We start from the raw sequence: 15,643 nt of genomic DNA on the forward strand, positions 1-15,643 counted from the left end.
AACAATAAAAATAGAATAGAGAATAGAGAAGATTACACAAAAATAAGTCTATCATTCAGAGAAGGGTGAAGGTGTGAACCTAGTTTCAGGATGAGTTTAGTTTCTGTTGCCTTTCTGTCATGGCAGTTGAGAAATCGTTCTTTGAGAACAGAGACAGAGGGATCAGTGTGATCATGGCTGTGTTGTAACAGAAGAAATAAGGTTCTTGATCCTGAGATGAAGTAAAACAGATGAGTTTATTGCATGCAAGGAACAATAAAGCCGAAGTCTTGTTTCCCGCAAGAAACAACAAAACCGAAGTATTGTTCGCCGTACTGTTACAAACTTTTGGGTTATATAGTGTTTTCTTCTCCCTTTCTGACGTCACTCGGTCTGATGGTAAAGAGGGGGGTTCATGGTATTTGGCCAGTTTACGATGTTCTGGACAAATGGTCAGTTTAACATTACACCCAGGGGGGTTCCTAGCTTGCATCTGCAATCCTTATCAGTTAACCCCCTTTCCTGCCATAAACCCCAGCTTGTGACTTAGAAGTCTAAACCCCCTACAGAAAGGATTAAATTCAAACCCCCGTCTTCACATCTTTCTTCAGCTGTCTGAGGTTAATAATAGAAACTATGGTGAAATTAAAAACTATTTTTCCAAGCCCATAGTTTCTCATTTGTTGTTTATATTATTTTCTGCTCGATGACTGTCAGCCCATACCTAGTACCAGTTGGTTATCTCTCATTGGCTTGTATTTAAACCATTATGTACTGGTTGCTTCAGAAGAGAAAGAAATTTCACAGGAAAAACAATTGCATACAGTGCGTCCAGTCAAGGATACAAACTCCACCACACAGAATATTGAGAAAAACATTTGCTGGCTGCTAAAATCACTGATTTCATTGAAATGTAAATGAGTGCTTTCTTCCAGATATGGTAACAGTGTCTGGTACCCATTTTTTGTTTAACACATTTTATAACAGTTTTACTTTTTCTTTCATTCTGTGTGTTCTTTTGTTCCGTGTGAAACAGATTCTTCACAGTGCCCAGTAAAATCACGTTTTCATGCTCGTTTAATATTTTTATGTTCTTTATTTGATCAGAGTCAACGACAGAGAAACCACTGCATTCAGAATGTGAAAGAATCTAATACCAGATTTCTTTATAATTTAAGCAATGATGTTTTCCCAAAATAAATTATAAAATAGATACAGGTTTGATTTAAAGTCACACATGTTATTCTAAAGAAATTATAAAACCCTTGAAAACATGTGGCTATTTCCCCCTTTTTACTCAGAATTGTATAAAAAGTCAAACAAGCTGTCAACAGTCATCATGTTGAAGGTTTCCACCTTAATTTCCCTCCTTTTCCACATGCTCTGCTTTACTGGAGATTTCAGTAAGAATTATGAAAATAACATCTTTCTGCAGTTCATTTGTGGCATACAGAATAAGTGTTCAGTGGAAGTCAAAGAAATTGCATTGCTATTATTAAGGATGTAGACACCCTTGTGTAAAAGACACAATTATTTATTAATTTGATATCATCTCAGCTCAGCTGAAAGATACAAGAATTTAAAATAATCAATTTCTTTAGAATAATAAAACTTTTATAGTACCACCACAGAGATTTTTTATATATAACTATCCATTTAGCAGATGACTAATGGTTAATACAATTTGGAGAGAAATTTAATTTGAATAGAATGTGAATAGTGACCCCTTAGAGAATCTAAAAAGATATTTTGTTGATTGATGTTTTTTTTGTGAGATGAGTACTAAATAACCTCAATTGCATATTTAATCAAATTCCAATTCCTTAGCATTTGGAGACAAACTTGCCACACTACGTTAAATATTTTAAGACACACAAATATTTTTTTTGAAATTTGTAAATGGGAGTTCATGTTAAGACTAGACATATTCACTCTCCTTCTGGGGCATTCAAGATTTATTCAGCACATACATATTCTTTATGTATTTTATCTTTACATACACAAACAGAACTCTCTAAGATAAAGAACTCTCAAGTGAAAATTGCTCGAATAAAAGTTCATTCAAGAGGAAATAACTGTAGGGATTTTTTGCTGTAAGTGCTTTGGAGAATATGGCCCTGTGTATACTGTACCCCACATCATGGTAGATTAAGCTATTTGATCAGATTATATTTTTGAAACAAGCAGGTTATTGTAATATTGCTGCTCATAATGGAGTAATGCAGCAGTCTGGCGTCATGAGGTTAACATAAGAGCAGCCGAGGGAAATAGGCAAACACAGTCCAGAGATGTGCTCTAGCAAAGCAAGGATGAAATCTAAGTAGACACTGTTGTGGAGAACAGGGAGAATCCAAAGGCATGGTTGAGACAAGCTATAAAGATCCATTTGTGTGAAAGACTAGAGCAAGCATAGGGAAAATCCAAAGGCAAGGTTGAGACAAAGCGAAGCTAGGAATCCAGAGAGTGGAGGAAACCTCCAAGGGAGGTTATACAACACTTGAGAACTCAACTGAAGCTCCAGGCAAAACTGTATAACAGGGCCCCGGGCAAGGCCAAAACAGATTTTAAATGGGCTGATCCACTTGAGAAGAATGTGGTAGTAAATGACACACAGGTGGAACAGGCTTCAAGTATGTTTTTGTACCGGCAACCGGCAGACTGACAGGTGAGTAGAGCCATCATCAGTTACCATGGTAAAGCTAGTTTCCTTTGCAGTGCTCCAGTGGAGGAGAACATGACAGTAATTAATTCATCTTGAAATGGCTCTTTCCTCCCTGGAGACAGGCACACCCTCCAGAACACTCAATTACACTGCTTGTACTGGACCTGGGAATACATAGCCTGTCTGTCCATCTCAGTCATCTTCCTCCCAGGCCTAGGATTACTCTCAGTAAAACTCAAGGCAGCGTGATTCAGCACTTCTGTGTCCTGGTTCTAAAAAAGAGAAAAGGAGTTACACATACTGTAAATCAGATAATGCCTAACTTTATGTAATTTAACTGCACACAATGTACACATTTATTCTACTAATGTTCTATATTCTTTTGTTGTTGTTGTTTCAAATACCAACAAAAAATAATACAAATCTACTGTATGTTTAATGAAGTGATGTCCAAGTGGCAGAAAAAAAGAAAGGGAAAACATTTTCAGCTCAATGATTAATAATTATTCAATAATTCAATTAAAAAAACTATTCTGTATGAATTAACACATGTTCTTTAAACCTTTTATGTTAGAAATTGAGTAATTTAATTATTTTCAGAGGTTGCTGTTGTACCTGTTTGTAAATTGAGCTTTCTCTCGTGCACTGATGGAAAAATGCACCAATATGTGTATCTTTGGAGAAAGCTGAAAACAGAATGAGAAAAATTAGCCTTTGTGCACAGTAACAACAGCAAAACGAATTATGTAAGTGTCAATTTTCCTAGTAAAATATGATTTTGAGTGATGAGTTATTATTATTTGTGATTCATCTGCACATTGCTTTCCAACACTAATGAGTCTCGTGACTTGGCATGTGGCTTGCAGTGATGCCAGAAAAGATCCTTGTATTCTTCCAGTACATTTGCATTTAGGGACTGTGGAGCTCACAAATGACAAATTGGCTGTGCATGCTGGCATGTTGTAGGAGCAGGACTGGATTTCTCATTTCATTAGACAAGTCTAAAAATATCTGGAAATTTCAAATTGGGTGGGGAAACAGTAAAAAACTGTAGATAGATATATCTATAAATACTGTATGTTAAGAAACCAAAAAACCTTGTAGTAGAACATTTAATTTAAACCTCTAAGTACTAAAACAATGGCATAAACTTAAAGCAAAAGATCAAAAGTTACTAACAAATTTTATGATTTATCAGACTTAATTTTGATTATGGATTTTATTCATCATGTGCAGGTAATTTATAAAAACTGACCTGTTTTGTGCTTCTTCATCAGCCTGTAGGCTAGGAATGTGATTAAAACCACTGAACTATGGTGAAATAGTTAAGTGTGACTTCACGACTAACTCCTGTTGTTAAAAAGCCAGTGAATTATGAAAGAGAAAGAGAGTGTTAAATGATAGAGAAGAAAAAATATTGAAGACAGAGAACTGCAAAATGTATATCAAGCAAGTCTTGACCAATATAATAAATATTAATAACAATAGCAGGTCAGTGTAGACTGGATATTTTGTCTTCAGTAAACTGTCCTGAATTTGAATAGAAACATTTGTTCCTTTCCTCATAAACAGTGCAATATTTCATATTATTTAATTCAAAGAGACAATTTTCTTTCTTTTGTTCTTCAAATATTTTCGAACAGGCAATAAAACTGGTTTGGCATAAGTTTTTTTATTATTTCATTTTTTTACTGATTTATTAGCTGAATATGATGATAATAATTGCTTTTTTTATTGTATTTTTACAAAGCTACTTTTTAAATTTGTGGAAAGACGTTGTTTTCTGTTTTGTAATTTCATCAGGGTAGAAACTGATGTTTTCAGTGTTTTTTCCATAAGGATCATGTCCCTTTTCTGATTTACTCAACATTAAATTCAGACACTCTTATTTTAGTAATACACATTACATACACAATGAAAAAAAAAGAGAAACTATTTCTGAATCTAACCATTTTAATACAGTTAGTTTAATGATCCATTTTCTATTACTATCATTTATATAATGAGAGTTTTAATAATAAATATGAATATTAGTATATACAGATGCAGCCATTCAAAGTGCGCGGTACACACACGTACCGGAGGTATTTGGCTACGGCGTCGCGTATTGTGACGCACGATGACGCGCGTACCGTGGTACGTGATTGGTTGACCGACAGGGGCACTCGTGGTCCATTGGTCTGTCGTAGAAAGATTTACAGTAAACGTCTTTACTGTGCCAGGTGTAGTATTGAATATTTATATGGAATTTTACCACTGAAGGGAAATCTTAGTACCTGAGCATAAAAAGAATAGGAGCATATTGTAACACGTGTGAAGGCCATAAACAATATTAATGTTGGAACTTAAACAATTTTGGAGCGCGGATTGGACAGCAACAGCGTGCAACTGTTTCTTTGTGCCCGCAGGAGATCTGAATCCCCAGAGATTGGATGAATATTCAACTGCATTACTGTGCGAGAATTCAATTGTTATCCCAACCAGTTGATATCAATTTAATTCCTAAGAGTTATGTACTTGTTTTGAGTATCTAATGTAGAAGTTATAACCAAGTTAATTTACGAAACGGTCTAAATGAATGATATACTGAACGTATATCCTCTTGATATATGTAACGCTTCGTAACTGACTGAATATATACCTTTTGTATTCTGATAACCCTCTCGATAAGATCTGTTAGGTTTATATGCATATTCTATGTATTAATAAATGTATCATCGTGTATTAGTACCTGTGTGTGTGTGCGCTGTTTGAGTTATATCGCATGGTTGGATTCTAAGGCCATCAAAAGAATCATTTTGTGATTTACTGCTACAGTGAATAATTGTCCCAGTAAATGCCCATATCCTACAGAACTGGTGCCTTCAGAGAGCACACTACACTTCAAAAGAAGTAAAGTAGAATAAATAGCTTGAGTGAAGGCAGTTTCACATTGTGTTACTGTTAACATGGAGTGCCCATTTTTATTGTTGTCTCATCGAGTTCTGAGCCAGCTGACATTTGATGCTCACTGCTGTATGGTTGTATGGTTGACGTTTCCTGTTTCTTATTTCTAAGGTGAACTGGTTCTGTAGCACATCAATACATTATATGCATTTCAATATGATCCTGTTCATATGTGCAGCATTTCTCTCAAGCCATGTACTGGCTTAATTCAAACCTGAATAGACTGAATACCTGTACTGTGATAATATCTTCTTCTCTTGTTCAGTCGATAAACAAGGACAACGATGGTTATCAAGAGCACGGCACTCACGCCAGCCAGAGCCAGGACTGTAAGAAGACCATACTCGTCACATGGCCCTGTTCAATTAATACAAAAGTACTCACTCTAAAGATATTGTAGAAAAACTGACAAATACGCACTGCAATTGCCATTCATGAATTCTTTACAACACATTAGATATTAATAGTGTCATTAACCTGCCAAGAACTTCCACTTATTTGTGATTGAATTCTATTAATAAAAATGTGTTCTCACTTATGGTATAAACAATTTGTTAACTTATATTGTTAAGAAATTATATAAATAATTTGATGTTGATAACTTGTTTCCGTGCATTTCAAAATTTGGAAAACCTAAAGTGCTAATGAGAATAGATATGCAGAGACAATTACCTGGATTTGGCTTCTCAGCTGCGGTTTCATTGGCTTTTTCATTCATAAATAAGAAGAATAAGAACATCAATTATATAAAGAAAACTTAAATATAAACACAAAATATAAAAAATGTAAACTTAAATATAAACAACATTACAAATACAAAGTAAAGTTAAAATGTCACCCCTCTTTCTAAAGATTATTTTATAAATGTATGGCATCATTGTCCAACAATATTCTAACCACTTTATCCAATACAGAGTCACAAGGGGATCTCACCAAGCAGTGGGCAGAAGGCTGGATACAGCCTGGGCGGGATGCCAGCTAATTGCAGGGCAAGAACGGACTCCAACACACACAAATTTTCTCAGAATTCAATTAGGCTACCAGTATTTGTTTGGACTGTGGGAGGAAACTGGACTACCTACAGGAAACCCATGCGAACACATGAGAACATACAAACTCTGCGCAGATAGTACCTTAGGTACTACAGGTACTTTAGTATTTTTGAGTGCTTACTGTTATAGGAAGGAAGGAAGAAGAAACCCATGAACTAAGTTTTCCCTGTCTTCTCCTGTAGGCATCTTTTTCCAGAATGGAAATATTACTGGAATTTACTACACAAAGAAACTACTACTACTACTAACCATTAATTAAAAGTACTACTGTACCAATCTCCAATATGAGTTATCCAGGACTACAGAAGATGACACATTTAGATGGTGTGGAAGGATATCTCGAAATGGACTACAATCAGGAATAAATTGCCTTGGGAACAGTGGGCTGGCATATTAGCCCCTTTGCTAGTAGGAGAAGCACAGAAGGCTTATTTCAATTTGGAGCATCAAGATACAGAAAACTTTGATGAACTTAAGAAAGAAATCTTTCCCTGGTTGGGGTTGAATACTACTGTATGAGCCCAAAGGTTCCATAGCTGGGTATACTAACTGGAGAAACCATCAAGGTCTCAAATGTGTGATTTGATTCACCTGGCCAGAAAATGACTATGACCTGAAGAACTTCTAGATCCCAAGATTGTTGAATAAATAGTAATTTGAGCACTTTTTCTGTAGATTACCAGTTTTTTGAGGCATGCAAAACCCAAATCAGTGGATCAAATTGTAGAGACAATTGTTAAGAGACAAAGGGTCACGGCACTATTTAATCTCTCAGAATGAGCAGACATTTCCTTGACACAAGCCTCTCACTACTGGTGAGAATTTGAAGTCCTGAAGCTATAATCATAACACTGGACATTGAATGGCCAACTCAAAGCGACCTCCATTTTCTCAAAAGAAGTACAGAATAAAGTAAATAAATAAGCAAGAGATCCACGATAGTATTCTTTAGATGAGAAAGAAAGGTGATGAGAAAAAGGGAACACATCAAGTTTTGTTTTGGAATTCAAGGAAGAAAGTCTAATGATTACTAAGAAAAGGAATAAAAGAAAGACCAATTGCTGAGGCAGTCTATTCATATCTAATTTTATACTGTTAAGAAGGCAAGACTGGATCTGTTTGTTTGTTTTTTTTAACGATGAAATGGCAAGATTTATTTTTCTGACTTTGAGAAGAAATTTATATTTGTTTTGGATATGAGATTTTTTTTTTCCACTGTGTTGGTGACAAGTGTTTTTTTTTGTTTTTGTGCTTTTTATTTTATCAGGGCAGACCAGCTTCCTCGGTATGCAGTATAAGTTATTTTTAAAGAATATACCCATTAGAAGGAAGTGAACCAATTGTTGTTTTATTTTTTCAATTATTTCTCTGTAAAATACTTATTTTGTTAAGTGTAACTTGCCTAAGGTGTGTTCTTGTCTCAATTCCTGACTACTTACTGGCCCAACTGATGAACACAACCTCCTTCACATCTCACTGCCCAGGTCTGAAATTGAACCCAGATCCCCAGAGGTGCAAGGCAGTAATGTTCACTGTACAGTCTATGCCATCATTATAATATCCATTATGATATACTGTATGGTTACTTTTTTATTTTTACACGTTTAAAACTGGAACTAAATTGTGGAGTACAATTTTAAAGAATACATTGTGAATGTGTTTTTAAGGCCAATCCAAAGGCATGTTATGACACAACAGTGATGACCTGTGTGTAGATAACTGTACTTGAGGTTTGATGTTCAAATTCTTTGGATAAAGTCATCAGTCAAATACATTTTAATGATAATTTGTTTACCTTCAAACTGTAGAAGAGTTGCATTCCCAAATTCCATATGTGTGGTGGGGATCATTCCACAGAAATACAGTCCAGCATCCGAGAGCTCCACATGCAAGATACTGAGGTTAAAACTGCTGCTGCCCTTCTGAATTTTAAAACGATTTATGCTGAATCCATTATGAATTGTTGATCCATTCACATTGCTGTAGGTGGACAGTATACACAGAGGAGCCCGACCTGTGTCCTGTTTGAACCAGGCCAGGTGACCTGGGTCTCTCATCAGAACACAGCACTGCAAGGTGACAGTGTCTCCAGGCTTCACTGTCAGTGAGAGAGATGGCTGAGAGACGGCACCTCCAGGAGCCAGACCTAGAACTACTAACAAGAGAGAACAACTTATGTAAACTGACAAGAAGGCTTAACTTTTTTTTATTTTCAGACAAGTTGTTTAAAAAAGTGTTGAATTGCAAGTGTTCAAATATAAAACCATATATTTTAAGATTTGGTATAGCTAAGTGACAAAGAAATTAATTCATAAAATAGAACTTACATCTAAATTAAGATAATATAAAGATAATGCACTTTTTAACATTTGTAGAACATATATAGTATTGTTGATATGTTTCATTTAATAGTCTGAAAAATATTTTAAAGAAAACCAAAAAAAATTATTTTCTTTACGTAATCAGTTTTTATATAGTGATTATATTTTACAGGGAGGATAGTACATCCAGTGGAATACTATAAATCATTAAGTCTTAAGTAATCATTGATAACTTTGACAAATTATTTAAACTTTGTCAGTGCTGAATGTATACTCGCGGATTTGGAATACTAAAATTAATTTTTCAATTAGTTCGGCATTTTCACTGTTTTTTCAATTAAGTATTAAAACAAACAGAAGGTCAGTCTAATAAAATGTTTTCAAGAATGTTCTTTAACAATTGTGTTTATAATATTGAACCAAACTTACTTATTGTGTATAGAGTGACAGATAGAATAGAAGCTGCAAACATGCTGTCTTCTCCTGAGGTCTTCTGGCTGTTACAGTGATGACCGAACCCAGAAAACACACTGGAAATAAATAGGGGAGGGTAAGGACACTGCACTGTAAGATAGGCGGGCCATTCATACATCATCATTTAATAGGGTGTAAAAACATATGTAATTCAGCACAATAAATGTCTCAGATGTAAAACATTGACTGTGTTGCTTATTGCTGTGTCTATAACATTATAAGCTTGTAATGAAAGTTTACACACATACAGTACTATTGAGAGCACCTACTACTGCTGTAAATGTCAGATCGCAAAATAAGTCCTTCATTAGTATCATTTATGTTTTCATCCAGGTGATTTAACACATTTAATTTACATACAGTATTTAATTAAAAGCTTGCAACACCTTTTTCATTTATTCCAAATAACAGGAGAGGTAGATAGATACCAGTCATCTTATTTTGGGCCTTATTAAATAAATGCATATTAATGACTTCCCTTCGGTCTGGCTGAATTATCAAACAGATGAGCCCCTCTTCTTAGCCAGTAAATGAGCTTTACTGTATATTCAGACTGAAGAAGAGTGACACTCTATAGAAAAATGGAAATCCTGGACTATGTGGTTAATTTTTAGGCAGATTTGCTGAATGGTGATCTGATCTACAATATATAGTATTACCCCAATTCAAGTGAGCCAAGTGAGCCAAGGTCATCCATTAGGTGTCATATGGGCAGATACAGATGATCATATTCCAAGGCCCTCTGGTCAGTTTGTTATAGTTATAGCATGTTGAATTATGCAATTTTCATAAATAGATTTGTGAAATGAGTATCAGCAAAAAGTGCAACTAACTGGCCAGCTCTTGTTATTCATTTTATTGTTCTTCAGTAAATAAATAATTGTTGAATTAGCTCTGACAGATATTTAAATTAACCCTTATTTAAGTCTCAAATTCAGTTTTATTTTAGTCTTATTATCAGAGATTAATTGACGCGGTGTTGTTCTTCTTTCATTTATCTCTGCAGGAGGTTAATGAAATACGTGGAAAACTAAAACTTGCACTTTAACAGAGAATGTGGACGTGTTTATTGTTCTAATGCCTTTCTATAATGTTACAGCTTTTCCATTGATTTTCTGCCTTCTTGGTGCATCTTATATTCTCAAAATGCTCATTTGCTACAAAATGCTACTAGTATGCAGGAGAAGCTGTATTGCGGGTGGCACTGTCCAGATAAGATCATGAGTACTTTAATTTTTTGGAAATTTAAAATATTATCTTAAAGTTCTGGCTAAAATTCAGCCTAGCCTTTTGAACATTTCCTAATTAAATTTGTGAATTAATTTCTCACTTTTACTTTCTGTACCTGACCTACTGTCTAGTAAGTGTGCTGGTAAATAGTGACTGCTGCATTCACAAAAGTGATATAGTGGATGAAGTGAATTCACTCCTATATGTAAATCACTTTGGGAGGAAAAAAATATATAAATGCAAATATTATTATTGATATAATTGATGCAGACTTTGGTAGCACTAATGTTAACCACTGGTGATAGACATATTTTTACATCTGTAGCAATGTAAGGGTGTTTAATTTACTCAAACAGTAAGTAATGGGAACAGCCAATTGCGAGAGTGCCATTATGGCAGTTAGAAATCACCCAAACAGATTAACAAGCAGTCACGCATAGATTCTAAATATACAATATATACCATTTATAAATACAACACCAAAATATGTAGCAAATAAACCAGAGTAATTAAATGCAAATAAAAATGGTTAATTGATCACACAGGGATTACAAATAAATGAATTAATAACATCAGATTACATCAATCAGCTATTGACAATAACATTTGTTTCTGTGTACCTCATAAGTTTCAAATAGTTATTCAAATTGATATTCTCACAGTAAATACAGTGATCCCTTGCAGTACAAGCGAGAAGTTTCTGTTTTGTAATTGCACATAGCACAGGATAGTACCTAATGTTTATTCATTTACTAATGGCTGTAATAATGTAACTGTACTGTAAATGAGCAGGAGTATTATGTTTTCTTACCTATTGTTTATGCACCGGCTAATGACTTTAAGCATGTTAAATAATTAACCAGCAATATTATTATTTTCAAGTTAGTCTCCCTTCATTTGAACCAGTCTAAGAGGCATCATTTTGCACTATTCATTGTTCGGGAGGTTGAGAATGGACCCAGTTTATGATGCTCTGGTTTCTGTTTCAAGCTGTGGGGATGCGCTGTTTAGGAGAGAATTTGAAGCAGCTTCAGTTTTAACTCTGATGTTTCCGTTCTATTTGACGTTCTATAGGTCTCATATCTCACTGCAAATTGTGTAGCCATTCTACAGAAGAACTGCTTTAAGCCTTTTTTAATTTTGTTTTGTGGTTTATACTGAAAAACTTCCCCCAGTGACCCAAACATGCATAAGAAAATGTATCGGCTGTGGAGCCTTCTTACACCCCAAGAAGGCTCCACAACCGAAAAATTGTGTTTTCTTTTTTCTTTTTTCAGTATGGAATAAACCTATTATTTGATCATTTGCAGGCTACACATCCTGACGCAGCTACCCGCCTGAACTAAGAAAATGCATGCTTGATATAACAGAAACAGAGTATTTGACATCACTTCAAGATAAAAAAGAGCCTATCAAGGCATCAGGAAGAAGAACAAATTATCATTGGAACACAAAGAATTACAAAACTGGATATCAAGCAACCAGGAATGACCACAAATTATCTCCTGTGACTTGACTTCTCTACCTGTAAATTGGTGCTCTTGCTGGCTCCTATCATGCAGAAAAATAGTGCTGTATACAGAATACAGAAGTCAGGATAGGAATCAGAACATAAGGAATCAGTCCTTATGTTCTGATTCCTATCCTGACTTCTGTATTCCATTGTCCTACTTTACCTACCCTGAGCAGCTCTCTTAGAATTACCTCTGTAAAATTATCTAATACTAACTTAATAGAATGGATCTGTCCTGTGGAGCCTTAGCAAGATTACTGAGCTCACTGCTAACCTACACTCAGCAGAACTGATCTGAACTACTAAGCTCAGATGTCTGCTCACAAATTCATTTGCATCTACTGGGGGATTTCCAGAAACCTGTCACAACAACTCACTGCTTTTGTTACATAATTCTTGTCAAATAACTTACAAAGGTGTTGTTTTGTAAGGCAGTCCATCAATCCTAAAGGTTTTAATACACTATGTAACAATTGTGAAATGTCTGTTATTAAAAAAGTGTCTAACCCATGGAGTGTATATACAATCTTAAGTTGTCACACTGAGACCGGCAGTGTCTCACAGCTCATGGATGCAGCATTCCCTCAAGTAAGCGCCACAGGGAAGGTTCTCTGTCACTTGAGTTACTTAGCTATTGATTTTTCAGCTCAATCCAGCCCAGTCCTGTCTACTGACATGCTACTTGCGAACTAAAACCCTATACCTGTGTCTTAAACCTGACCTAACAAAACTTGTCTGAACTCTGTCCTACCGACTACTTCCTTCCTGAATCCAGCCCTGTTCCTTGCCTGAATCCAGTCCTGTCTCTGATTCTCAGAATCTTCCCTGTCTACCATTTTTCCTTCCTTTTTTTCGGCAAAGTCTGTCAGCCTCTGGAAATCACCAAGCTTTTGCAGTTGGATTGCCTGCCTCAGAGACGCAGTTGCCAGAAAAACTAACTGAACATCACAAACGTTGCACATCATTTTCTGATTTCTAAAAATATAACCCCCATGATTACAAACAGTTTTAAGCTGTAATAAAAGCAATTAAATAATTAGTAAGATACAGTATGAACATCTTTCATTTAATAGATTTTGTTTTTCTGTACATTTTAATACTGTCCTATATTGAATATTTAAGTGACCCTATAGGGTTTTTATGCAGAGGGAAATCTATACTATTATAGGAACAAAGTTTATAATTTAACTTAGAATTAAGAGTTATTAAAGATTTCTAATAATCTTTCTGTGCCTTGACAAAAAAGCCTGGTGCCTCTCCTTAAATTCAGAGGAATATAGCAAAAGAGGCCCCTTTGATAAAAGACTGTAAAACTGTGCCAGTGGTACAGATGCAGCCATTCAAAATGGGTGAGGTATTTCGCGGTATACCCCGGTGGGCGTGTCGCAGTATCACGCGGTATCACGCAGTTAACGTGGTGTCACGTGGTTAACTATCCGGCGTCGCCTTGTAAAACTGCCAGGGGGAGCTTAACCTGTCATGTACAGCATTTGAGCCTTTAATTTTGAACTGTGTATTACAGCATGTTAATCATCAGTCATTAAAATGTTGGTATATTTTATGAAAGCAAGATTGCTCAGTTGGACAAAAGTACACAACCTACCTTTATCAGAAATATTTATGCATCAAAGCCTTTACTGAAGATATTACTAATAGTATTAATAATGGATGACTTTGGACAAGCTGTATACTCAAAGTATAATTTCTTTAGCACATTTGTACAAGCACTTGGAATCTGTCCAAGCCATACTTACGACATACGTCAGGCATTTTGTTTTACTTCAACGGGCATAAAAACTTCCTTGCTTTTAACAGGGCGTTTCATAATTTGAACTACGAAAATGATTTAAAATGCGACACTTATCATTCAACTAGAGCTTAAAATATCACAAGGATCCTCAAGAGCACAGCAAAGAGTGTATTAAAAGACACTTGTATTTATCAACGCTTTCTTTTCCGTATACCAGATTTTATGGAACCACTTCAGAGGGGTGTCAGCCAGTCAGATTCCAGGAATCGGCACTTTAAAGGAAAAATACACACCGGTATTCCATTTCTCCCTAACAATTTTAAGCATAGAAGTATTTAACTAGCATGTGAAATAGCGTGTGAAAAAGTGGTAGTTTTAAGCTTTTCTGCTAATATAATATGGAATCGCGTATCTAAAGAATTTAATAACGGTATTCGTGTGCTGCGACAGGGCTGTGTAGGGCTGTTTCGCCTCCCTGTTCATGCAAGCTGTCTTGTAGCCTACTGGTCTACGTGTGTAACTACCAACTGGCAGGTTGTGTGTTCAAATCCAGCTGGTGCTGGACTTTTCTTTTAACAAACATTTCTTCGAAAAAATAGAATAGCGATATTATGGACAATCAATTGACTTTTATATTTCAAAATATGGCAACATGATCGATTCTAAGTCATTTTTGACAACGGTCCCTGCTTCTGCTTCCTGCTTCTATTGTGTGTGTGTTTGCAACAGAGTACATTTTTATAGAGAAATGGAGGCTGGACAGTATGTGTTACAATATAAACATTTATATTGATTTAAATCGTGTTCTGATTTAAATCGCAAACGCGTGTTTAATTATATGTGTTTTTTAATCATAATCAGGCTAATGCAACATAAATTGATACAGTATCTTTGTCTTCTAAGTATCTTAATAAACTTTCAGCATAGCTTTCTACCCGTCAAGATTTATATTTCTTGGGATTTTGGGATCAAACGTGGAAGGATTAGATTATAATCGTTTTTATTTGTCAAATACGTGATTGTATTTCTGAATGTTATGTGACACCTACAGTAGTTCACTGCTTTAAATATATCGAATTAAGAAAGCTATGTGTAGCACTTTAGATCTTTTTTCTGAACCAGGGAAAATCTGATCATGTTTCTCTATAACAATAATAAAAAACTTTATTTTACATATCGCCTTTAAAAGTGGCATCTCAAAGCAATACAGTAGATCGAAAAGAGTTAAAAGGGACCAAATTAAATACCAGACAATCGCAAACGCGTTTTCAATAAAATTATTTTATTCATTCAGCAGTTTGTGAGAGGGACATCCAGCAGAGAGAGACACACACACCGGTTTTCATTGACAAAATTGTTTTTTTTTTTCAATTCCTCTTGTCTAACAGGAGTATTTTGTTTGTGGACAGACTGTTAGACAAGAGGAAAAGACCGCCTCCTCCTACGAAGCATTAATCGCGTATCTAAGGAAAATTGCAGTATACCTTTGTTCATGCACATCATTATACAGTACAGTATCTCAATTTGTATTTCGATAAAAAAAATCGTTTGCCCAGCCACTACTGTTGTTATTGTTTTTATCCTGTAAAGCATTTCCTTTTTCTGCGTTTTCCATTTCCTTTTTCTGATCACTCGCTTTCCGGATACTCATCTCACCTGTCCTGTTTTTTGTTTTCCTGGTTTGCTGATTATGCCTGCTGCGGTCCACTCCTACCC

At 35.3% G+C, this 15,643-nt stretch overlaps 1 protein-coding gene across 1 annotated transcript in view; it reads right to left on the bottom strand.

Moving 5' to 3' along the window:
* Window positions 1–265: 265 nt before the first annotated feature.
* Window positions 266–15,643, bottom strand: part of LOC138242145 (uncharacterized) — a 43,681-nt gene continuing 28,303 nt past the window's right edge. The window contains exons 4-9 of the mRNA XM_069197292.1: window positions 9,390–9,490; window positions 8,435–8,794; window positions 6,260–6,292; window positions 5,819–5,944; window positions 3,257–3,327; window positions 266–2,913 (exon numbers count right to left, since the gene is read on the bottom strand). Of these exons, the coding sequence (XP_069053393.1) occupies window positions 2,782–2,913; window positions 3,257–3,327; window positions 5,819–5,944; window positions 6,260–6,292; window positions 8,435–8,794; window positions 9,390–9,490 (823 nt within the window). The 3' untranslated portion in view covers window positions 266–2,781. The remainder of the gene's footprint in view (window positions 2,914–3,256; window positions 3,328–5,818; window positions 5,945–6,259; window positions 6,293–8,434; window positions 8,795–9,389; window positions 9,491–15,643) is intronic.

This window comes from Lepisosteus oculatus, chromosome 13 (assembly GCF_040954835.1).
Source record: "Lepisosteus oculatus isolate fLepOcu1 chromosome 13, fLepOcu1.hap2, whole genome shotgun sequence".
Lineage (NCBI taxonomy): Eukaryota > Metazoa > Chordata > Actinopteri > Semionotiformes > Lepisosteidae > Lepisosteus > Lepisosteus oculatus.